This window comes from Lichenostomus cassidix, chromosome 26, assembly GCF_008360975.1.
Source record: "Lichenostomus cassidix isolate B80296 chromosome 26, HeHo_3.0, whole genome shotgun sequence".
Taxonomy (NCBI): domain Eukaryota; kingdom Metazoa; phylum Chordata; class Aves; order Passeriformes; family Meliphagidae; genus Lichenostomus; species Lichenostomus cassidix.
In genome coordinates, this window is record NC_139506.1 from 3,320,986 (window position 1) to 3,344,739 (window position 23,754).

The 23,754-nt window shown below is 56.1% G+C and overlaps 1 protein-coding gene and 1 long non-coding RNA gene across 2 annotated transcripts; one reads left to right on the plus strand and one right to left on the minus strand.

The window, feature by feature from the left end:
* Positions 1-15,911: 15,911 nt before the first annotated feature.
* On the plus strand, positions 15,912-20,058 carry LOC146426983 (uncharacterized). The gene is made up of 3 exons (XR_014856613.1): positions 15,912-16,255; positions 19,656-19,819; positions 19,923-20,058. It is a non-coding gene; the product is annotated as an uncharacterized LOC146426983 (long non-coding RNA).
* A 15-nt stretch (positions 20,059-20,073) lies between these two features.
* Positions 20,074-23,610, minus strand: LOC146426984 (green-sensitive opsin). Its single transcript, XM_085083068.1, has 5 exons — positions 23,235-23,610; positions 21,488-21,656; positions 21,063-21,228; positions 20,684-20,923; positions 20,074-20,569 (listed from the first exon to the last, which is right to left on the minus strand). Exons 1-5 carry the CDS (start codon positions 23,593-23,595, stop codon positions 20,438-20,440), a joined length of 1,068 nt encoding a protein of 355 aa, XP_084939194.1. The 5' UTR covers positions 23,596-23,610; the 3' UTR covers positions 20,074-20,437.
* Positions 23,611-23,754: the final 144 nt, after the last annotated feature.

A 23,754-nucleotide genomic window follows, 5' to 3' on the forward strand; every position in this document is an offset into this window, starting at 1 on the left:
TCGGCGCCCCAGAGGAGCGCGGCTCCAGATGTGCTCACACATCCAGCTGTTCCTGCTCCTCCCTGCCCACCCCCAGGGCTGGGTTTGGGAGGGCTGGAGGTTTATTTATGGCTCTGTGCAAGAGATCCATCCCCAATCCAGGCTGCAGATCGCTGTGAAAAACGCCGGAAAACGGGAATGGCTGCGATCGGGGATTTTGCGTTCGCCCTACAAATCCCATTTGGGTCCGGAGAAAGCAATCCCTGCCCTGAACCACCTCTCAGCGCGGCGAAATACGATGCTGTCAGCCGTGCTGGCTCTTCCCAGGAGACTCCTGTTTTCCTGTAAATCCCGACATTCCCTGACGGGAGCCGAGCGCGCAAAGCCCCGAGGCTCTCCGGCTTAGCGTGGCGAATGTAATGTTCTTAGTCAGCCTCATCGCGGCAAATCTCCATATTTCCCGGGGATAAACACTCACCTCTCCTCCCTGGCTGCTGCTTTAGGGTTGAATTCACCCTAGCGGGCTGCGGGAAGGCTGGGAGGCCACTGGAGCAATCCTGGCCACTGTCCCTTCTCTCTCACGGGGGGTTTGATGCCCAGAGCGGTTTGTAAACAGATTTTTCCTCAAAGGGAGGAGGTTTTGCAAAGAAAGAAGCTGCGGCAATCGCTCTGAGCACCTTCCAGCTGGGAATGGAGGATGCCATGGCATGGAGGTGGGAATGGAGAGCTGGGCAGGGAGATCTCCCTGGGCATCCCTGGAGGGATAAAAACCATCGGGGAGGTGTGAAGGGCTGCCCTGGGCAGGTGGGATCTCCTCGGAGGGTTGTCCTGGGGTTTGGTGTGTCTGGAGCTGCCTCGGGCAAGGCTGCACCGTTCAGTGTAATCCACCTGCCTTAGCTGCTCCCTTTTGAATTTCAGGTGTAAATGGAGCTGAAAAACCTTTCCTGGACCACACCTGAGCTGTGCTGGAGGAGAAACCAGCCAGGAGCCCAAAGCACTCCCAGCCAGGAGCCCAAAGCACTCCCAGCCAGGGCTGCACCAGGGCTGAGCTCAGAGCTGTCCCCATCCCAGAACACCTGGAGCTGGCTGTCCCCAGCTGTGACAGGGCAGCGGCTGGCTCTGAGAGAGCTGCACTGCCAGGACCTGCTGGTGGCATCCACCCTGCTGCCAGGGCCGTGGGGCAGAGCTGTGGCCATCCCACACCTGCCCGAGGCTCTGCAGCAGCTCAGAGGTGTCACTGTCCCCTCCTGGTCACTCCCCAGCCCCGTGGGTGGACAAGAGGAAAGAGATGTTGGTGGAAGGAGAGAGATTGGGGAGCTGAGGGGAGGAGGAGAGAGACAGGCAGGGATTGTTCCTAAAGCACTGGGGGGGATGAGGATGTAGATCACCAGAATTGGCGGGGGACAGGCCATAAAGCAAAAATAAAAAGGTATTATAATTTATGATGCACAGTAAAAATATCCTGGGAACTGGGTTATGAAGAAGAATTCATTCTCTCGCCAACTCTGCGTATCTTTAAAGATGATAAACGACGTTATGATTCTTCCTTGTATCCGAGAGCTGGAAAATTCCCTCTGCCTTGGAGCTCTTGTCACATCCCCTCCGTGCTGCTCCTGCTCCCCAGGACACACTCTGGGGACAGGGAGGATCCCCAGTGCTGGGCAGGGGACAGGGAGGGTCCCCAGTGCTGGGGACAGCAGTGCCAGGGGGGCTGTGGCAGAGCTGTGACCTGTCTGTCCCCTCTGCCTGCCCTCAGCTGTGTGTGACAGGGACAGTCAGCAGCTCTGCCAGCACTTCTGGGTGCTGTTTGTCCCCTCCTGCCCGTCACGGGTGCTGCTGCTGTCCCTTCGTGCTGAGTGTCCCTAGATGTCACAGCAGGAACCACTGGATCTCCATGTCACCCGGGGAGTGGTGTTTGGGGTGAGGAGGAGAAATCCCCATTATCCCATTATCCCATTATCACATCCCCATTACCCCACAATCCCCATTTCCCCAAATCCCCTTTATCCTGCAGATCCATGGGATCTTTACCTCTTTATCCCACAGATCCATTTGGATTATTACCCCTTTATCCCACAGATCCATTGGGTCTCTGACTCCTTTATCCCACAGATCCATTGGGATTTTTATCCCTTTATCCCACAGATCCATTGGGTCTCTGACTCCTTTATCCCACAGATCCATTGGGATTTTTATCCCTTTATCCCACAGATCCATTGGGATGTCTACCCCTTTACCCACAGATCTATGGGATTTTTACCCCTTTATCCCACAGATCCATTTGGATTTTTATCCCTTTATCCCACAGATCCATGGGGTCTCTGACCCCAGATCCCAATCCCAGGGCAGAGCTGAGGATGAGGAGCAATACCAGCGATGGAAATGCCGGATCTGCCCCTGCTGAGCAGGAGGGTTTGGCTCTGCCCCGCTGAACGTGGGTGAGCTGCTCCCAGGGTGGATTCACCGAGCTGGCAGAGGAGGATGAATCCCAAACTTTCTTTCTTTCAGGCAGCTTTGGCATCTCTCCCTCCCTCCCCTCGCGCAGCGCCGGCCCCGCTGGGCTCCTGCTTTGATAAGAGCCCTTGATGCCTTCGCGCCTCCAGGCACAGAATAAAAGGTTTAATTACCCACTGCCAGGCGCCGCAGCGCTGCTGACAGCCGGGAGGAGCTTCTGCCCACACCTGGGCAGGAAAAGCTCCCTCCAGCAGGAGCCATTCCCGTTCCACGGGCACAGCATCCTCTGGCTGCTCCAGGCTGGCGGGCAGAGCCCTGCTCGTCCCTCTGCTCCTCCAGACCCACGGCTCTGAGAGCTGAGATCCTCTGAGCACTGAATTCCACCTCCTGAGGGTTTTCCTGTCCTTTCTAAAGGACGTTCCTGTGCACAGTGACTCCTGGGGAGGCTCCTCGGGGATCCCAGTGTGGCTCCTTATGGGATATTCCGAGATCCCATCCTGTAAAGCCATGGGGAAGCCACCGGCAGGAATGTCCTGGGCTCAGTGACAGCCACCAGAGCTCTCCAGCAGCCCTGGGTGACACTCTGACCAAACCTCTGGCTCTGGGTGGCATTCCCGGGAGAGGCATTTTGGCAGGAGTGGGGTGAGATGGAGCCTGAACCCCACGAGATGGAGCTGCTTCACCCCGACTTTTGCCAGCCCCAGCAACGCCAGGTCAGCCCTGCCTGGCCCTGTGGGTGCTCAGGGCACTCCTGTCTTCCACCAAAATTCCGTGTGAGGCAGGAAGAGCCAACGAGTCTCCTGTGGCTCCAGCTGAGCTGTGAAGGTCAGTGCTGCCTGGTCAGGCTGCCTCATGGTGCCTCAAACAGGCTACCTGGAACAGAGGCCAAGACAAATTAGGGGTATAAAAAGGGGAGAAATGTATTTGAGGTCTTCAAGGTACATTCAGGCAGGCAATGTACTGCACCCAAAATGGACTCAGGGTCATGAGATCTTCACCTTTTGTAAGTTTTGTCTTATTAGCCTATTAGTTCCTAATTCTCCAATCACACCTTCAGGGGATGATGTTGATCATGCCAGGCTTGTTCCCCCCTTTTCACTGTTGTTTACATATTTTCAGGCCCTGGGGCAATGAATGTGTCCTTGAATCTCCATCCAGAGAGCTTTGGTTTGGCTAAAGGTGTTCCCAACAGAGGTTTTCAGCATTTTGTAAGAAGCACAGAACTACACCAAGTTACAGATACACGAATGGAAAAAACCCCAGAAATTATTAAATCATCACTCACACCTGGAAATTCCCAGCCTTCCCAAGCCCAGCAGAGGGCTGGGAACAGCTTCCTGAGGCTCCAGCTGGGTGAGGCTGTCCCTGTCCCACGGGGCTGAGAGAGGGCTTCAGGCACCAAAATCCCTTTTGGGACCAAGCCCTGCTGCCTCCAGGAGCTGAGGCTCTCCTGGCTCCCCTCCCCTGCTCCTGCAGAACCTCTCAAGCATGGAAGCAGCTCCAGCATTCCCAGCAGAGCCATTAACCAGGACCTGCTACCAGGTGTTCCTTTCCGGGGGCTCGGGAAGCCTTCGGAAACAGCAGCAGTGGGATTGCTTGGCTCCAGCCGTGCACGGCGGGGTGGCAAAGTGCCACATCCCATCAAACCCTCCAGTCCCGCGGGAACAGCCTGCTCCGGGCCCAGCCACCGCTCCACCAGCCCTGCCTGTCATTTCTTAATCGAGTTTTGGAATATTTTATTACTCCTGGCTCTCAGCCGCTCCTTCCTCCCTCCTCCCCTCTTGCTCGGCTTTGTGCTGCTTTCACCCGGAGCTGTTTCACCTTCTGCTCTGCCTGTCCCCAGCTCGGCAGGGCTGCAGGGTAGGGGAAGGGGCTGGGTGGGACCCTCTGGGCCAGGGGATGCTGTGCCCTCCGGCACTGAAATCCAGGAGGGTCCTGGGGCTGTCCCTGGGGCTGTCCCTGGGGCTGTCCCTGCACCTCCTCCAGCCCCAACCCTGCTGCACCCACCTTGGGGTCCCTGTGCCAGCATGGGGTGAGCTCAGCACCTTTGGGGTGAGCTCAGCACCTTTGGGGTGAGCTCAGCATTCCCAGAGTCCCTTCAGAACCTTTGGGACTAATTCAGCACATTTGGGGTGAGTTCAGCATCTCCAGAGTGAGTTCAGCATCCCCAAGGTCAGTTCAGCACCTCTGGGATGAATTCAGTGCCTCAGGGGCGAGTTCAGCTCATTTGGGGTGAGTTTAGCTTCTCCAGAGTCAATTCAGCACCCCGAGACGAGTTTGGCATCCCCAGGGTGAATTCAGCACATTTGGGATGAATTCATCATCCCCAGGGTGAGTCCAGCACATTTGGGAAGAGTTCAGCACCTTTGGGTCGAGTTCAGCATCCCAGGGATGAGTTCAGCACGTTTGGAGTGAGTTCAGCATCCCCAGAGTCAGTTCAGCACCTTTGGGGTTAATTCAGCACCCCCAGGGTGAATTAATCACCCTCAGCGTGAGCTCAGCACCTTTGGGGTGAGTTCAACATCCCCAGAGTGAGTTCAGCATCTTTGGGGTTGGTTCAGCACCTTTGGGGTGAATTCAGCACCTTTGGGGTGAGTTCAACATCTCCAAGGTGAGTTTAACATGCCCAGAATGAGTTCAGCACCTCTGGGGTGAATTCAGCACCCCCAGGGGTGAGTTCAGCACGTTTAGGGTGAGTTCAACATCCCCAGAGTGAGTTCAGCACATTTGGGGTGAGTTCAGCACCTTCGGGGTGAGTTCATCCCCCCGGGGGAGCAGCCTGGGCCATCTGCAGTCAGGATGGGCCTTTCCTAAGCTGTTCTCAGAGAATCTCCTCCTTTCTCCGCAGCTCTCCCCTTTAAAAAGTCTTTATTCCCGAGCCGGTGATGGATGTGACAGCCGGAATGTCCCTCCCGGCCTCCAGCTTTCCCTGTGCCTTTGTCCATCTGCCACAACCAGGGGGCTGCGGCTGCTTTCCTGTGAAAAAAACTGATAATTCAGAGGATTCCTGTGCCTTTTCACGAGCTGGAATTTTCACCGAGGACGGGAGAGGAGGGAAGGCAGGAGGATGTTTGGCAGTGAGCTCACACCCCCTTCCCACCTCCCCGCAGCTCCTCAGCCACAGAGGTTCGAGGGTTTGATTTCGTTTTGCTGCCACTGATAAAACACACGTGGAGGGGGACTGGAGAGAGGGAGGGGACAGGGGACAGAGGGATTTGGGAGCTGAGAGGGTGGGGAACAACCCCATCCATAACTAGAGAGGGAGTGAGCAGCAAACAGGGGTGGGGATATTTGGCAAGATAAATAACCCTCAGAAAATCTGCTCCTCGCAAACTTCGTGGGGATAAAAATGATTTAGGGAGGCGCTGTCAAGATAAAAATCATATCTATTCAAGAACAACTGCTTACAAGTGTTATTAATAGCGCCGGGGATGGTTAGGCTGGGAAGGACTTTAAAATATTGTGTTTGCTTTGGGCAGCCGGCGCTGCCTGGTGTAATTCCTGAGGGTGAAATTCCTGAGGGTGTAATTCCTGAGGGTGTAATTCCTGAAGGTGTAATTCCTGCAGGGTGAAATTCCTGCAGGGTGAAATTCCTGCAGGGTGTAATTCCTGAGGGTGTAATTCCTGAGGGTGTAATTCCTGAAGGTGAAATTCCTGAGGGTGAAATAAATTCCTGAGGGTGTAATTCCTGAGGGTGAAATTCCTGAGGGTGTAATTCCTGAGGGTGTAATTCCTGCTGGGTGTAATTCCTGCTGGGTGTAATTCCTGAGGGTGAAATTCCTGCAGGGTGAAATTTCTGAGGGTGAAATTTCTGAGGGTGTAATTCCTTCAGGGTGTAATTCCTTCAGGGTGAAATTCCTGAAGGTGTAATCCCTGAGGGTGAAATAAATTCCTGAGGGTGAAATTCCTGCGGGGTGTAATTCCTGCATGATGTAATTCCTGAAGGTGTAATTCCTGCAGGGTGTAATTCCTGAGGGTGAAATTCCTGCAGGGTGAAATTCCTGCAGGGTGTAATTCCTGCGGGGTGTAATTCCTGCAGGTGTAATTCCAGCAGGGTGAAATTCCTGAGGGTGAAATTCCTGCAGGGTGTAATTCCAGCAGGGTGTAATTCCTGCAGGGTGAAATTCCTGAGGGCGAAATTCCTGCAGGGTGTAATTCCTGAGGGTGAAATTCCTGCTGGACAGCGCAGCAAGCGGGAATAACGGGGTGAGGTGAGCCCTGCTCTGCCTGAATCTGCCTCCTGGGGGATGAGCTTTGGGCTGCAGGGGATTTCTCCCACACCCCAAACTGCCTTCATGGCGATGCTGGGGCTGGATGGACTTGGCTGTGCTGATCCTGATGTTGATGTCACCAAATCCTCTCCCCGCTGTACCCCAAAACCGGCGCCAGGCTGGGTGAGATCCGCAAATCTGTGCTGCTTTCCCCATCCCTCGGGTGGCAGAGGGATGAAAGGATCCGGGATCAGAGCTCTCCTCGCCGGGTGTTTAATTAATTACGGCGCGGGAGGCACTGCTCTGCTCAGCTTCCCCACTGCTCTGCTCCCGGGGGATCCCTGAGGGACAGGGACGGGAGTGGGGCAGGGAAGTGGGGAACGGAGAGGGGAATTGGGGAGAGGAGCAGGGAATTGGGGAGACAGGAGGGGAATTGGGGAGCGAAGTAGGGAACTGGGAGCGGAGCTGCTCCAGCCCCACTTGGAGACGTTGTGCTCTGCCCCGGGGCCAGCACAGGGACAGCCAGAGGGACAGCCGGACAGCCAGAGGGACAGACGGACACGCCCCCAGACAGGCTGACGCGGAGCAGGATCTCCCTGCTTCCCCTCCAAACAGGCAGATTTTTGTGGAAACTCGGGAACAGGGAACACCAGGCAGTCCCCAATCCCTCCCGCTGCCCCAGGCTGGTGGGGAGGGGTTGGTCAACCCCCCAGCCCTATTTACAGGTCTGGACTTGGTCAGAATTCTCTCCCATTCCCGGAGTGGGACAGAGCAGGGGCCAGAGGGATGCCAAGAGGTTGAGCTTTGCCTCCTCCCGAAGCTCCCCTGCCACCGCTGAGCTCTTTGCAGAGCTTCCCTTCCCGCCCAGCCCAAATCTCCCCATCCCGACCCCATCACCCCTCTCAGCGTCCCCAAGGGGACACATCCTTCCTCTCCTCTTTCCCTCCGATCTCCTCCAGCCCCCTCACTTCTCAGCTCCCCACCATTCCCGCTGCTCTCTCTGGGCTCATTCCCGGCACTCGACACCTCTCGGCTGGACGAAGATTCATTTTCCCTGCTGGGATGCCTGGAAAAGGAGGAGGAGGAGGAGGAGGAGGAGGAGGAGGAAGGGTCACTGCTGTGCTTTGAGCCGCCTGGTTTGCAAGCAGAGCCGAGGATTTAATGGCACCTTAAATATACTGCTGATTGTTGGGTCCAGCTCTGGTTTGAAAGCAAATACGGGCTTGGGAATTAAGGAGGAAGACGAGTTTCACTGGAAGGTAAATAAAAATTAACTGGCGGCCATATAAACGTACCTGGGTACAAATGCAGGTGGTGTGGGTATTGAAATGCACTCAATTAGAGAAACGAGAGTTTGGGGTTGTTTTTAATAAAAGCTTCATGGCAGAATTTCAAGGCCTTGCAAACAATAAAAGCAGCCCCAGCTCCAACATCCAGCTCGGGATGTTTATGGCTGTTTAGTGCTCTGGGCATAAAATAAAAGCACCACCACAAATTAGCCTGTTGTTTGTGCCACCTCTTGTCCCTGAGCTCTGCAGGTGGCTGAGGAGGGGACCAGGGAACCCCGCGGTGTCCCTGGGGATGTGTCAGGGACATGGGAAATTGGGTGGGATGGAGTAATTAGAGGAAGTAATTAGGCAGAGGAACCCCTGGGTGGCAGTCCCTGGGTGAGGCAGTAATTAAGCATCACCCTGATGATGTCCTCGTGGGGTCTGTTCATTCCCGAGGGTGTTTGGGCTGCTGGAGCGCAAATGTGGGAAATCCTAAAACCGGGCTAGAGCAGCATTGGAGCAGCTGAATTTGCACTTTGTGCAGGCAGCGCTGCTGGAAACCTGCTCCGGGTTGAGAACCGAGCTGAGGTCGATGAATCCCAGCCAGGGGGGCTCATCCCGCAGCTCCCTTCAGCCGGGAAACATCCCTAAAACGAGTCAGGAGGACAGAAAAAGAGGAAATCTCCCGCTGCAGGTCGCCTGTGATTGTTACCAAACTTCTCGCAAACGGGGGAACAACAAAGAAGTGAAACGCGGAGATAATTAAGGACATAATTGTACACACACAACTGCTTAATTAAGCTTTTCCTCGCTAAACCTGACAGAATCTGCTTACAAGGTGCGAGCACGAGGGGAGGCTGCCCATATGCTGGGCCATCTGCACCGCGGGCGGGAGGGAGGCAGCAGCCCCGAGGAGGAGGAGAAGGAGAATGGGAAAAAGGAGGAAAAAGGAGGAAAAAGGAGGAAAAAGAGGAAAAGGAAGTGGTGGGTGCTGCCCTACAGAAAAAGAGCATCACAGTCGTGCTCTGGCCATGTGCCAGTGGTCATCTCTTGGTCCCTTCCTGTGTCCATCCAGCCCCCACTGCCCGATGCTGGGAGCTGCCCCAGGATGGGATCTCCAGGCTTCAGGAGCTCCAGGATTCCCCAGAATTCAGGGCAGGGGCAGAAAGAGACTCCTCCCTCACTTCCCGGCAGGTTCTTGGGGTGGGAATTAGGGAAAACTCGCTTTTTTGGTTCCTTTAAACAAGCAGGACTCGGTAAAGCTCAGGATTGCTGTCGCAGCTCAGCCCCAAGGGTCTCTCTCCCCTCTGACACTCGGGTATAGATCCAGATAAACCCAAAAACCCCTCGGGAGTATCAGAGGCTCGAATTCAGCCCTAAATCCTCCTGCCAGCCCCTCCTCAGCCACAGCCCTGGTGAGGGGTTGAGGAAGAGGTCACTCCCTGGGCACAAGGCTCCTGCTCTGATGGCTCTGGGGTCCCTCCTGGCTGCAGGCTCAGCTCCTCTTCCCCTGCATTTCAGGGCACATTTTTTGATCCTCTTCCCTGCCTCCTTTTTGAGGCTGGAAAGCAGGGAGCCATCCCAGCTCCAGTTCCTCTCCTCTCCTCTCCTCTCCTCTCCTCTCCTCTCCTCTCCTCTCCTCTCCTCTCCTCTCCTCTCCTCTCCTCTCCTCTCCTCTCCTCTCCTCTCCTCTCCTCTCCTCTCCTCTCCTCTCCCTGTTTTATCCCCCAGGATCCATCGTTGTGGGGATGAGGAAAACAAGTGAAAATTAACAAAGGAATGGAAAAAGGAGGGGAACATCTGACCTGAGCTCCTCCTTTTCGAGATTCCAATTAAAACCCTCACGCTGTTGAGAACGGGATGTGGAGATTATAAACACGTTCTTCATATTGATTCATCCCCACAGGCCTCCAAACTTGGAAATAATGAAGGGAGACACTGCCAGCTCCAGAGCCAAGCGTTGGGGTCATCCCATGGAAATGGTGTGCTGGAGCAAATTCCAGCCTCTGGAGACTGTCCTGGCCTGGATTCCTGAATCCAGCAGGATTGTGGCACTGATGGGACACCTGGGAACCCTGCCCTGTGTCCCTGCTGTCCCCAGACCCACTCAGGACAGTGTCCAAGGGGCTGCAGGAGCTCCAGAGCCAACCTCATTCCCAGTGGGATGTCCAGCTTGTCCCTCCTGCCTGGCACTGCCACACCGAGCAGCACTGCTGTTCCTCTGCCGTGCAGCAGTTTTATTACATCGAGTCCTGAACGTGGTTACAGCAGGCAGGACATGTGTCCCCAGGGTCGGGAGGGGAATTATGGCATTCCCAGCTCTGGATGTGTCCCACGTGCTGTCCCTGATGGGGACATTTGCTGGGCTGGAATGGCTCCCTGGGGACAGCTCGTCTCCTGTGCTGATGGAAAGGGCTGAGCTGCATCTGGTGCTTCTCCTGACGCTCAGGATGCCATCCTGGAGCTGATTTGGTCCTTCCAGATGAAATCCCGTTGGTTTTCCAGCTCTGGGATATCCATTCCTGTCACTGTCACTTGTGTCAGGTCACAGCTCAGCCCCTTTGGAGGAGCCACCAATATGTGCCTTGTCCTCGTGTCCAGGGTGTCATTGTCACCCCATCCTGGGTGAGGACCCGGCTTTGGGAATGCCCAGGATTGCACTGGGGAACAGGGAAAACAGGGAATTCCAGGATTGGAGAACAAGGAAAACAGGGAATTCCAGGACTGGAGAACAGGGAAAACATGAAATTTCAGAACTGGAGAACACGGAAAACATGGATTCCAGGCCAGGCTTTGCAAGGCAGAGCTGGTGGGAGCAGGGGAGTGATTCAATCAGGCACCCAACGAGGCGAGGAGGAACGAGCTGGGTCACTGCTGCACCGGGAGAGGGGGAAAGGGCAAAGCCTGATCCTGGGAATGGCATTTCTAGCAGCAGGGATGACAAGCCTGGCAGCTCCGAAAAACCAAGGAAAAGACAGTAATACCTTGCCAGGAAGGGAGGAAGGAAGAGAAGAACCTAAGGAAGGGAGCCCAGCTGGGGAGAACAGGGGTGGAAGGAGCTGAGAGAGGGATGAGCAGCAAGGAGGGGACACCGGGGCTGTGTGGGGACTGTGGGGCTGCTGAGCTGCTCCTTTGGGGCTGGCAGGATCCCCAGCTGTGGGTCTGGCCGGGGTGGGCGATCCCGGAGCTGTTCCCGGAGCTGTTCCCGGAGCTGTGGCCGGAGCTGTGGCCGGAGCTGTGGCCGGAGCTGGCGGCACAGCCATCCCTCCTCTCGCCGCAGCCCCGCCGCGCTCGCTGCGCTCGTTGCTGTGAATTATTGACGGCAGAAGGGCTGACTCAGCACCGGAGGCTGCAGGGGAGTTTTGCACATCCATCAAAGCTCCCGGTGCCGCTCTCCCGCCTGGGCTTGTCCTCGGCTGTGTCACCCCGGGCTGGGACAGCCCCTGGGGGCTGCACAGGGGACTTTGTGCCTGTGTGGGGCTGCACGAGGTGGGGCAGAGATCAGCTTCTGGCTCAGCAGCTCGGGATGGGATGGGATGGGATGGGATGATGGGATGGGATTGGGATGGGATGGGAAGGGGATGATGGGATGGGATGATGGGATGGGATGGGATGGGATGGGATGGGATGGGATGGGATAGGGATGGGATGGGATGGGATGGGATGGAATGGGGATGATGCCAGCCCGGGTGCCAGGCTGGGCACAGCTGAGCTGGGAAGCTGCAGTGGGTTACTCAGGGGTGAAGGGTTGCTGCTGGCTGGGGAAAAGGGGTAAAATTCAGAACTATTTGTGTAAGAAAGGAGAAATCCTTGGCTCTCTGCATGGCTGTGTTTGGGGTGAGAGTGCCCAGCAGGTCAGGATGGGGCTGCCCAGAGCTCTGCAGAAGCTGTTTCTCTTGAGCCAAAAACCCCCTCGTTGTCCTGGGGAATGGGGCTTGTCCTGCCCTGTGCCATCCTGGAATCACATCCCAGGGATGCAGTGACCGAATCCCCTGGGGGTCAGGGAGTCCCAGGGAGGGGAAACTTCTCTTTGGGTGTTTGTTCCACTTGAATGAATGGAAGTGGTGAGGGGAGGATGAAGGAAGGGCTGAGCAGGGGTTGTGGCCTGGCCCTGCTGCAGGGCTCACAGGAGCCTCAGTCACCCCGGGAAGCTCCAGGGCAAGGAATAGTTCATAAAGCCAACAGGGAATTATTCATGATCCATTTATGGGGCAGCTGAGATGAACCCTCTGGGACAGGGACTGAGTGGGGACTGCAAGGGCCGGCAAGGGACATTCTCATCATCCCTGAGGGAGCTGGGATCCCGTGGGGCTCCTCTGGCAGGGATTTTGGGGAAAAGAGTTCCCTAAAGCACTGCTTAATCTTTTAATCGTGTCCCGAGCCTTGTTGGGCACCTGGAAATTCCAGGGAAAGGCTGAGATGGGGTTTGGAGGTAGAGAGGGAGGGGAGGAGGATGAAAATTCCATGTGCTCCCCCAAAGGATCAGCACAGGAAACCAAACTGAACCCCAAACCTGAACTCAGGGTGACAGCTGGGGGTGTCCAGGGACAGGACAGAGCCGAACACCAGGCATGGCGGGGTTTTAGCTACCCCTGGCACATCCAAACCGGGGAGAAATCCAACTCACTCCCGAGCTCCGGACTGCGCTGAAGGAGAGAAACCCGGGGAAAGGAGCGGTGGGGAAATGCGGCTCTGTGAATCCCTGCTCGGGGGTGGCGGCGGAGCAGGGACAGGGACAGGGACAGGGACAGGGACAGGGACAGGGACAGGGACAGGGGCAGGACCCGGGCTGTCGCATCCCGGCTGCCGCAACGAGCAGGCTCTGCTGCCATCTACCTCCGCCGGCAGCCGGGGGGTATCGGGGCTGCCCTGCTGCTCCGGGAGCCCCAAAACATCCCGAGCGGAGGCTGGAAGGCGCTGGGAGCTCGCAGAGGCAGCGCTCGGGTTCTCCTCTCCTAGCTCTGCGTCAGCCAGAACTGCCTCTGCTCTGTGCTCTCCCTCCAGCAGCAGCCCGGGGGTTCCTGGCTGGCAATGCTGCGCTGATCCCTGCGGAGGAGGAGGAGGGAAGGAGGTGGAAACATCGCCCTGGCACCGCATTTCTGCTGCCAAAATTTGTGTCCCTCCAGCGCGGCCCCCGTGGGCACTAGGCAGTGCCTGTTTGGGGCATCAGTGACCCCAGATGTGGCTCTGCCAGGCCAGGCCACCTCCCCTGCATGTCCTGTCCTCCCCTCCTTCCCTCCCCGCTCCCCACTTCATCAGGCACAAGCAGCACATCTGCACTGCACAGCTGGCAGAGCACATCTGCATGGGAAATTCCCCCAAAACCCATGGCCAAGCCTGTTCCCCGCTGTGCTGATCCCACTGGGATGTCCTGGTCCTTCCCATCCCCGGTCCAGGCCATCCCCACCCCGCTTTTTGTGCCCAATTTGTAGTTTTGTGTCACTCCCCCCCCGACATCCCTGCTCCCGCCCGTGTTCTCCAGACCTTACAGAATATTTAACCATCTGGTAAATTATTTATCCCTCGGAGGTTCGGCGCACTCGGGGGCAGCTCGGGGGCCTCCTGGAGAATTAACGAGAGCCATAAATCAAAGAGACGGCGGGGAAATCTCCCATTCCCTCCCTGAGCCCCCAAATGCCACTGTCTGGGGTGGCAGCCGGGCGCTGCCACTTGCTGCCGCCACTTGCTCGGGAGCTTGTTAAATTTAGCACTTCAATAGACTCCGGGAAGAGGATGAGACACAGCAACTGCTGGCTGGGGGGGGATTGGGCGGCTGCCACCTCCCGATGCTCCTTCGGAAGGTGTTTTTTATCCCCGGCTTTGCAGAGAGCCATCCATCCAGCCCTGGGGGAGGAGGAGCTGCGGCTCTGTGCCCGGGGGATGGGGACAGTGGCGCTGTCCGCTCGGCAGGACTGGGCTGGGGGTGGCAGAGGGGACAGCGATGTCCCCAGAGGGTGCTGAGGGTGGCAGAGGGGACAGCGATGTCCCTAGGGGATGCTGGAGTTGTGAAGGGCTGGTGGCTTTTACCTCTTGTCCTTCAGGTGGGGATGGAGAGGTCTCTGCATCCCACGGGGATGGTCAGGCTGCTCCTGCCCTGCTCAGGGCTCTGCTGGCCGAGGGACAGTGGCATGTCCTGTCCTGGGTGTCCTGAGAGCCCTGGGAACGGATCTGGATCCCCAGGAAAGGATTTAGATCCCCAGGAAAGGATTTAGATCCCCAGGAAAGGATCTGGAGCCCCAGGAAAGGATTTGGATCCCCAGGAAAGGATTTAGATCCAAAGGAGGTCCAGGGAGGACAAACCCACTCAGGGGTTTTGCCCACAGCACAGCTCACTTTCCCTCCATCCCCAAACCCTCCTGCTCCCCCCGGGTGAGATTTTAGCAGGCTTTGTCCTTATTTTCAGCCTTCAGGAAAGCCCAGGCTCACCCCGAGGGGCACAGAGGTGTCTGTGGGAGAAATCCCTGGGGATGGTGGGACCCTTTCTCCCCCTGGAACAGGGACAAGGTGCCCAAAGAGGGGTCAGACCAACTCCAGCTCCCCTCCGGTAAGAAATGAATTAATCAATCTCCCCGCGGGATGATGTGGAGCTGCAGCCAGACCCCCGAGGTGGAGGTTCCACCCCTCCCTTTCTGCTGCCAGCCTGCCTCAGCCCTGCTGCTGGTTCCCCCCACAGAAATGCGAATTTTGGTTTATCACGTCTGCCTGGCGGGCAGCAGGAGCTGCACAGCGAGCTGGGGGAAAGCACAAGGTAATAGAGGTATTTATTAAAGCAGGGAGGAAATTTATATGCTATTCCTGCTTTTTCAGCTCTCAGTCATCGCCGAGGGGAGAGGAGGAGTGGGCAGCCTGCGCAGGAAATCGCCAGGAGTCTGTTTTCTGCCCATTTGTCAGTCTGATGAACAAGAAAAATATGGGCAAGCCGGGTGAAGGAGAAATGGAGAGTCTGGAGGAGGCTGGAGCGTGATTCTCCACGGCCAGGAGCAGTGCTGGGTTCACAGGGAAAGCTGCTGGATCCTCCTGGGGCTGGGGGATTGTGCCTCCCAGGGGTCCTGAGGCTCCCGGGGTGCTGGTGGGGAGGGATGGAGGGAGAGGGGAGATGGGAGAGGGGCTGTGGGGAGGGAAAAGGGGCTCTGGAGGATGGGGAAGGGATGGGGTGGAGGAGAAAAGGGGATCTGGAGGGGAGAGGCTGGAGGAGGAGAGGGATTCTGGAGGGAATGGGATGGAGGGAAAGAGGGGCTCTGGAGGGAATGGCCTGGAGAAGAAAAGGGGTTCTGGAAGGATTGGGTTGGAGGAGAAAAGGAGCTCTGGAAAGGACAGTCTGGAGGAGAAATGGGGCTCTGGAGGGGATGGGTTGGAGGACAAAAGAGGTTCTGGAGGGGAGAGGCTGGAGGAGGAGATGAGCTCTGGGGGAATGGGATGGAGGGAAGAAAAGGGGCTGTGGAGGGGAGAGGCTGGAGGACAAAAGGGGCTCTGGAAAAGAAAGTCTGGAGAAGAAAAGGGGCTCTGGAGGGATTGGGTTGGAGGAGAATAGAGGATCTGGAGGGGAGAGGCTGAAGGAAAGAAGGGGCTTTGGATGGCATGGCCTGGAGAAAAAAATGGGTTCTGGAGGGGTTGGGTTGGAGGACAAAAGGGGCTCTGGAGGATGGGGAAAGGGATGGGATGGGATGGGATGGAGGAGAAAAGGGGTTCTGGAAAGGATAATGTGGAGGAGAAAAGGAGCTCTGGAGGCAATGGGATAAAGGAAGAAAAGGGCTTTGGAGGGGATGGGCTGGAGAAGAAAAAGGCTTCTGGAGGGGTTGGGCTGGAAGACAAAAGGGGCTCTGGAAAAAACAGTCTGGAGAAGAAAAGGGGCTCTGGAGGGATTGGGTAGGAGGAGAAAAGAGGTTCTGGAGGGGAGAGGCTGGAGGAGGAGAAGGGTTCTGAAGGAGTGGGCTGAGGAAAAAAAGGGGCTCTGGAGAAGATGGTCTGGAGAAGAAAATGGGTTTTGGAGGGGTTGGGTTGGAGGAGAAAAGGGGCTCTGAAGGGACTGGGCTGGAGGAGAAAAGGGGCTCTGGAGGAATCAGCTGCAGCAGGGCACGGGGATGAGGACAATCCCAGTATCCAAACCCATCACCCCAATCCCTGCACCCCCTTGGCAGAGCCCTGCCAGCTGTGGGAGCTCTGAAGCACTGGGAAGGAGCACTGAGGAGTGCAGACCCCCCGAGTACTAAGCCCTAATAATTCCCTCCTTTCATTTGCAGTTTTCCACCTCCATGTGAGAGGCCAGGATTTTGCTGACACTTTCTGGCTGGGAATTGAATGCTGCCTGAATCATCCAGCCGGAGCCATTTGTTCATAAAAGTAAGGAATTGCTGTTTGAATCCTTTCATTGCTGCTAACGTGACACAGGCAGCCGTGATGGATTCGGGCTGGGGATGTGACACAAACCTGGGGACTTGGGCACACTCCTGGCTGTGGGGAAAATACTTCCTGGGGCTCCCTGGGCTGCTGGGGCTGTGAAATTCCCCCTGGCACTGTCAGGAGAAATCCTGGCCTCTCCCAAGCTGTAATCCAACAGTTTTCCCCTTGAGGAGCAGCTTTTCCCTCTGCTGTCAGGGTCTGGGCACCCCAGGGAGGGATTTGGCCCAGAGGGGAGGAGGGAGTGTTGGAGTGTTTTAATCTCCTTGTCTCCAGAGCTGCTGGAGTGGCTGGACGAGGAGATGTTTTTCCTTTGGCAGAGACAAATGGGCAGAGCCAGACCCTCTGGCATTGGCTGCTCCTACACTGATGGGATAAAAACACCCTGGGAGAGATCCAGGCAGTGCCACTCCTGCCTGGAGGATCAGCTCTAGGCAGGATGAGGATTGAAGGGCACAGCACTGGGCCAGGACTGTGGTTTGCCCCTTTTTTTGGGGTTCTGTGGGGCAAAGACCAACAACCATCTCTGTGGCTAGCACAGACCTTTCTCATAGGAACTTTTCTCTTTTCTTCCCGTGTTTTATAAACAAAGATAAAGTTTGGATGTTATTAAAAACAGTTTCTTGGATGTGGACAGTTCAGGCCTGGCCAATCAGGCCTAGGGGGAAGCTTCAAACTGACCAATCCGGGTGACCTCTGAAAAATCTATATAAGTTGGAATCAAATAATAATAGCTCTTTTTTTTATGCCACGCTGAGAATCCAGGTCTTCTTTCTCTGCTAGTGGCTCAACAGCGACATATCTCCTCACTGACATCCTCCTCATCCCTCCAAACCAGGCTGTGATTAACTCTGAGCTGCTTTTCCCCGAGTGCTGCTTGCACAAACGAGAACTGATTTAAAATGAATCGAGCCAATTACTGCCGTTTTCCTAAACCAGCAGAGCTGGGATGAGGGGGAACAATCCCAGCTGCACAGGGATGGCAGTCAGACACTGAAATGCCCTCTGGGCCTGAGGTTCCAGCTGTCTCCATTCCTGGGATAAGTCTGGCTGCTTTCCTCGGTTTTGCATGTGAATTTAGGTCTCTAAATTCTCTCTCCGGCGGTGCTGGAGCAGGTGGTGGTCTCTGCTCTGAGTGGTGATGCTGGGATGATCCCTGCTGGCTGCAAATGCAGTGCTTTGATACATCCATGGAAAAGTGGGAAGGAAGAGCTGCTGGGTGATTTTCCAAGAGAGGCTTTCTGCTGTGGAAGGGTTGGGTCTGTCAGGCTGGGTGAGGTTTGGGTTTTTGGCTGTCTGGTGGCTGCTCCTCCCCTGCCCCTACATTTGGAAGAAACCTGTTCTGAGCTTGGGTGTTTTGGGTTTTTTTAGGGATTTGGTCAAGGAGAGTGAGTACCATCATCATCCTCCAACCTGTGACTCATCCCCACGTTGTCACCCAGCCCAGAGCACTGAGTGCCACCTCCAGGCATTCCTTGGTCACCTCCATCCCTGGCCACACTCCAGGCAGAATCCACCTTGGGAATGTCCCCTGCAGCAGGACAGACACACCACGGAGGTAAAACTGTTCTGCTGGGTGAATTCTCCCTGGGCAGTGGAACATCTGGAGAGGCAGCTGGATGGGCAGAGCAGGTGGGAACTGCCAGATGGGATCATTGCTGGAATCACTGCTGGAATCACTGCAGGAATCACTGCAGGAATCACTGCAGGAATCTGCTGCAGTGCCACGGGGCTGAACTCAGCTCCCTGTCCCTCCTACCCGTGGGAATTTGGCTGCAAAGTCTCAGTCCACCCCAAGGCTCCCCAGAACTCCCTGTTAGGGATCACAGACTGCCCTTGTCTTCACCCAGAGCCTTGTGGATTCCTTGTGGATGACTCCTTGTGGATTCCTTGTGGATGATTCCTTGTGGATTCCTTGTGGATGATTCCTTGTGGATGATTCCTTGGGAATTCCTTGTGGATTCCTTGTGGATTCCTTGTGGATGATTCCTTGTGGATTATTCCTTGTGGATGATTCCTTGTGGATTATTCCTTGTGGATGATTCCTTGTGAATTCCTTGTGAATTCCTGGATGATTCCTTGTGGATTATTCCTTGTGGATTCCTTGTGGATTCCTTGTGGATGATTCCTTGTGGATTCCTTGTGAATTCCTTGTGGATACCTTGTGGATGTTTCCCTGTGGATGGTTCCTTGCAGATGATTCTCCCAGCATCGCTGCGCAGCAGCAAAAGGCAGCAGGGCTGGGCTGCAGCTGCAGCATTTAAAAATAATCACAAGCACAGGGGGATGCACAGCCAGGCCTGCTCAGGGTGTGCAGAGCTCTGTTCCTGGAATACTTTTCACTCCAGAGTCTGGAGGGGGAGATAAGGGGTGCTGAGGGTTCCTCTGCACGTTCAGCTCACTGTAAAACAGCCCTGGTGGCTCTAAAGGAACTGAAGGAAATGGGCTTGGGGCTTTGGAGGGAAGGGGAAGAGGCTGCTGGGATGGGCAGAGAAGCCATGAATTATTCAGGGCAGCAGGAGTGGTGGGAAAGCTGCTCTGGGGCAATCCTGGACAGGACAGTGCCCCGGGGCTGGGGCTGCATCCTTCCCCTCCCCAGGGCCTGGTGCTTTGGTGAAAAAGGTGATTCCCATCCCTGTGCTCCCACCCCAGGGGTGAGCTTTGGGCCTTCTGCTGGTTTTGCTTGCTTTGGACCCAAAAAGGAGGAAAACCAGGTGTGAGCTGAGCAGGTTCTGGGGTGGCACTGCGATGGCATCACTCTCCAGCCACTCCAGAATGAATTCACTGACACAGGGAACAATTTTTCCCTGACTCTGCCGATTCCATCACACTGCCTGGAAAGGCCCCGCAGGATGGGGGACTTGAACTCTGCAAAAAGCTCTCAGGTGAAGCTTTATTTAAGGCCACCTGGGGAAATCTTTAATATTAAAGGCTAAAAACCAGCGCCTGGGCAGCGAGGGCTGCGCCCTGCCTGTGTCTCTTTGCCTCTAAACAGCGTTGGTGCTCCAGCTAATGGGGCTGTCACCTTGTGGGCATGGTGTCACCTTGTGGGGATGGTGTCACCTTGTGGGGATGGTGTCACCTTGTGGGCATGGTGTCACCTCCAGATCCCCCTTCCCATGGCTTTTGGGACAGCTCTAGGCTTGTGTCTCCAAGAGCAGCACCGTGTTCCCCCAGCTGGCCACCAGCATTGTCCCCACAGCCCGAGAGAAAGGACAAGCACTGAGCATCTGGGTTTTTCTCTGTGCTGCTTCTGTTTATTTCTGATTTGTTTAATCCCTACTCCTCGACTGCAGACGTCCTTGTGCTGACACCAGATTATTTATTTATAAAATATGTACAGGACAGCGCTCGGGTCCCAGCCCCACCCTCCAAGGTTGGCTGTGCCTGTCCAGCCAGAGCAGAGGTGGAAAAGGGAATTTCTCTGCCTCAGAGTTGGGAAGAGGAGCAGAAAGGAAAGGGCTGAGAGGGATACAGACTTCAAAGGACGTGAGCAAATATTTACAGGTTCCAAGACAAAAAATATATCTACAGTGTTGTCTTGGGGATAGAGGGAGTCGGGCTGGAAGCGGAGCCTGCTCGTGGCTCCGTTTGTTATATTGATTTATAGGGACTGTGGGAATTGATTCCTGGTGGGAATCCCAGCGGGAGTGCAGCTCTGGAGAGCCCCAGGCTTGGGCCCTGGTGAGGGACAGATGGGGACACGCCAGCCACGGGGTCCTGCTCCTGGGGCTTTGCCAGAATATTCAGATTTTTGCAAATGAGGGCTGTGGCACTCCCCGGAGCCCGGGGAAGGGGAATGCTGGAGGATTCAGGCAGGAAATGGTTTGGGGTCGCACTGACCGCTGCTGTTTGAACACGGTGGGGACAGGTAGGGACAGTCCCCCCGAGGTGAGGTGCTCCTGGGACCGCCTGGGCTCCCCGGGGTGGGTGTGGCAGAGCTCAGAGTGCCACTCTGGGTCCCCGTGGATGTGTGGGGTGGGGTCGGCGCAGGGGACGCTACGGCAGGACGGGCACAGCTCAATGCTCCTGCAGGGGAGGGGGCTGGGGCGCGAGGGAGTGGCTGTGGGGCTCTGTCTGGGTCCCCGAGCTCGGCAGGTCACCCCAGTTCGAACTGTCCATGCTCTATGCAGGTGATACTTGGCTGGAGGAGACGGAGGACACCTCGGTCTTGCTCTGGGATACGGTGGAGGAGGTGTCTTCATCCCCAAAGGGGTTCTTGCCGCAGCAGATCGTGGTGATCATGCAGTTACGGAACTGGGGAGGGGACAGAAATGAGAATGGTGGCGCTGGGGACATGCTGCAGGACCACGAGTCCCCGAACGGACTGAGATCCTGGGGAGGACCAACGTGCCCATGGAGACATCTCACCTGTTTGTTCATGAGCACGTAGATGATGGGGTTGTAGAGGGAGGAGCTCTTGGAGAAGAAGGCAGGCACTGCCATCAGCGTGGCCGTGAAGTCGGCGCCCTTGTTGGTGAAGATCCAGAAAGCCACCACGGCGTAGGGCGTCCAGGCCAGCATGAAGCCCAGCACCATGAGGATCACCATCCGCGTCACCTCCTTCTCTGCCTTCTGGGTGGTGGCTGACTCCTGCTGCTGGGCAGCTGCCTGTGGGCAGGGAGGGTGATGAGGGGCAGCTCCCCACCCCTGACCCACGTCCCCTGTCCTGCCTGAGCCACCCACCCTGTCCCCATCTGTCCTACCTGAGCCACCCACCCCGTCCCCATCTGTCCCCTCCGGCCGTTACCTCCCGGACTTTGCACACGAGGCGCCCGTAGGAGAAGAAGATGATGATGACGGGGATGATGAAGTGGATGACGAACATGTAGAGCACGTAGGACTCGTTGTGGAAGTCGGGGTTGTGGGTGTAGTAGTCAGGCCCACAGGAGCACTGCATCCCCTCCGGGATGTACCTGGCAGGGAGAAAAGTCGGGATCTGCACTGGGATCCTCCTTGGGGGCAACGGGGATGGAGTTCCCTGAGGATGGGAGATGCTGGAAGGGTGGTTTGGGTGCAATCAGCTTGCTGTGACACTCCTTCCCTCCCTCCCATGGGAACTGGATATTCACTTCCCTCCTCCGATATTCATTTCCCTCCAGGAGCCACCTGCTCTCCCTGCATGGATGGAGTGACCCAGGTGGGACAGGAGCTGCTGGGAATGCTCAGACTCACCTGGACCAGCCGAAGAGCGGCGGGGCGGCGCAGGAAATGGCCATGACCCAGGTGAAAGCGATGCCCATCATGGCGTGGCTGGCGGAGAAGCGGAAGTTGCCCATGGGCTTGCAGATGACGATGTAGCGCTCGATGGCCAGGACGACCAGGGACCACAGGGCGACCTGGCCTGTGGGGAGGAGAGGGAGAGACTGAGTGGTCAGAGCTCCTCTGGGCTTCACATTCCCTTCGTGGCTCCAGAGATGAGCAGAGGGAGCTGGGGTCGGTGTGGGATAAGCAGCATCCCGCTAAAAATCCGGGAATAACTGGGAATTCTCCATCCGGAGTGTGCAAAAACTCTGGGAGCTGAAAGGTGCTGGGGCTGGGGAAGGATCATTGTGGGGTTTTTAATAAATGAAGAATGAAGGGGTGAATTCCACCTGGGCATGGGGAAGCACAATTCCCAGCAATGCTGCCAGATGCCTCCCAACCTGTTGATCCCTGGGAATGTGCATTTCACGAGCATTTCTCCGGCACTGGATCGGGGGAGGCGTGGGGAGGGGGGCTGCGTGGGTGGGCAAACGTGCACATGTATTTGTGAGGGATAATTAAACTTCAGGGGATTTGGGAGCGTTTAGTCGGTGCTGTAAGCCTGCTAATGCCCCCAGCTGTGATAAGCTGCTGATAACGACACCCTGTGCTGGGATTCGCTGGGGACCTGCTGCTCGCTTCCCATCCAAATTCCTTCCCCGGGAACAGGAGCCTCCTCCTCCTTCTCTGAGAGGTACAAACATGGAAAGGCAAAATAACACTGCCCGAGGCTCGCCGAGCAGATTTGTGGGATCTTCTGACCCCAAAACCAAGCCTTTCCTTGCTCCTTGGCTTGGATCAGGGCGTTTAATATCCGAATATCAGAATATCCGTATTTTTTAAATGTGTATTTTCAGAGCAGCATCACTGTGGGAAACGGCCTCATTTAGGGGAAGGAAAGCAAAGTCCTCGTGGTGGTTGTGGATCTCTAAAACAAGGACTGCTGGCTGTCAGATGCATCCCGAGGTGTGGTGTGGGCAGGGCTGCCTGCGTGGGCTCCGGCTGCTGAGTGAATTCTCCCTGTTTTTCTGCAGGGCAAAGCGTTGGCAGCACTTGTGTCCCAACTTGTGAGAAATGCCTGGAGGAAAATCCCAAGGGCACCCAAATTTGGGGCAGCTGGGACAGAGCTGAGCCATCCCTGTGGAATCACCCTAAATCCTTTTGCCCCTGGGTAAGCTCTGAGCTCTCTCATCTCTCCATGCCTATAGCTCTTCCGTGGGGTTCCCTTCCTGAAGGATTTCTCTTCCCCTTCTGAACTCTCCATTTCCCCAAAAAGGGAAGCTTTTGGGCAAAGAAATAATCATGGAATCATTAAGATTGGAAAAAGACCTCTGAGGTCATCAAGTCCAAGCCTGAGCTGCTTGGCACTGATTCAGGAACACGCCGTGGTCATCCCTTGGCGTGAGACCTCCAGTGACCAGCACGGCCAGGTGACCCCAGACTGGATCCTACAAACAAGGATCCTTCCCAGGCTTCCTTTTCCTGCCACGATGCCATGGAGCCTTTTTGCTATCAAGGCCAAACACGCAGAAATCTGGTTTTTCCGCCAATTTTAAACACAGGGTGAGCCCCACACAACGGAGCGATGCTGCACATCCCAACAGTGCCACGAAGGGATGGAACCAGTCTCCCAGAACCCTAAAAAAGGAAACCCCAAGCCCCCATTCCCATCCCTTACCTCCCAGCGTGGCAAAGAATCCCTCCACAGCGCAGCCGATGGGGCCAAACACGAAATAGCCATTCCAGGCGGTGTAGAAGGTGACGGTGAAGCCAAAACAAGCCATGCACAGGTCAGCCACCGCCAGGTTGACCAGGATGTAGTTGAGAGGCTGCCGGAGCTTCTTGTGCTTGAAGGTGACCAGGAGGGTGAGGAAGTTGATGGGGAAGCCGGTGGAGATGAGGAAGAAGATGTAGCAGCACACGACGCGGTATTTCCAGGGCTCGGCCAGGTAGTACTGCGGGTACTCGAAGGGGCTCCGCACCACCCCGGTCTTGTTGGACATTGGCACGTAAAAATTGACCCCCTCCGTCCCGTTCATCCTGCCTGGCTACGGGAGCTGCTCTGCCGGAGGGCTTGGCTGCAATTAACCGCGTTTCGACCCTGATTGATTAAAAAAGGGAAGCCCCACCCCCCTCCTGGTTGGAAAAATACTCCGGGAGAGGATTCCCCTCTGATTTGAAAAGTGAATGAATGGTGG

Coding starts and splice junctions, on each gene's coding strand:
- LOC146426984 (XM_085083068.1), bottom strand. CDS start 23,595: ATGAACGGGACGGAGGGGGTCAATTTTTACGTGCCAATGTCCAACAAG. Junction 20,924..21,062: donor TCGTGTGCAAAGTCCGGGAG/GTAACGGCCGGA, acceptor CCCTGCCCACAG/GCAGCTGCCCAGCAGCAGGA. Junction 20,570..20,683: donor ACGTGCTCATGAACAAACAG/GTGAGATGTCTC, acceptor TCCCCTCCCCAG/TTCCGTAACTGCATGATCAC.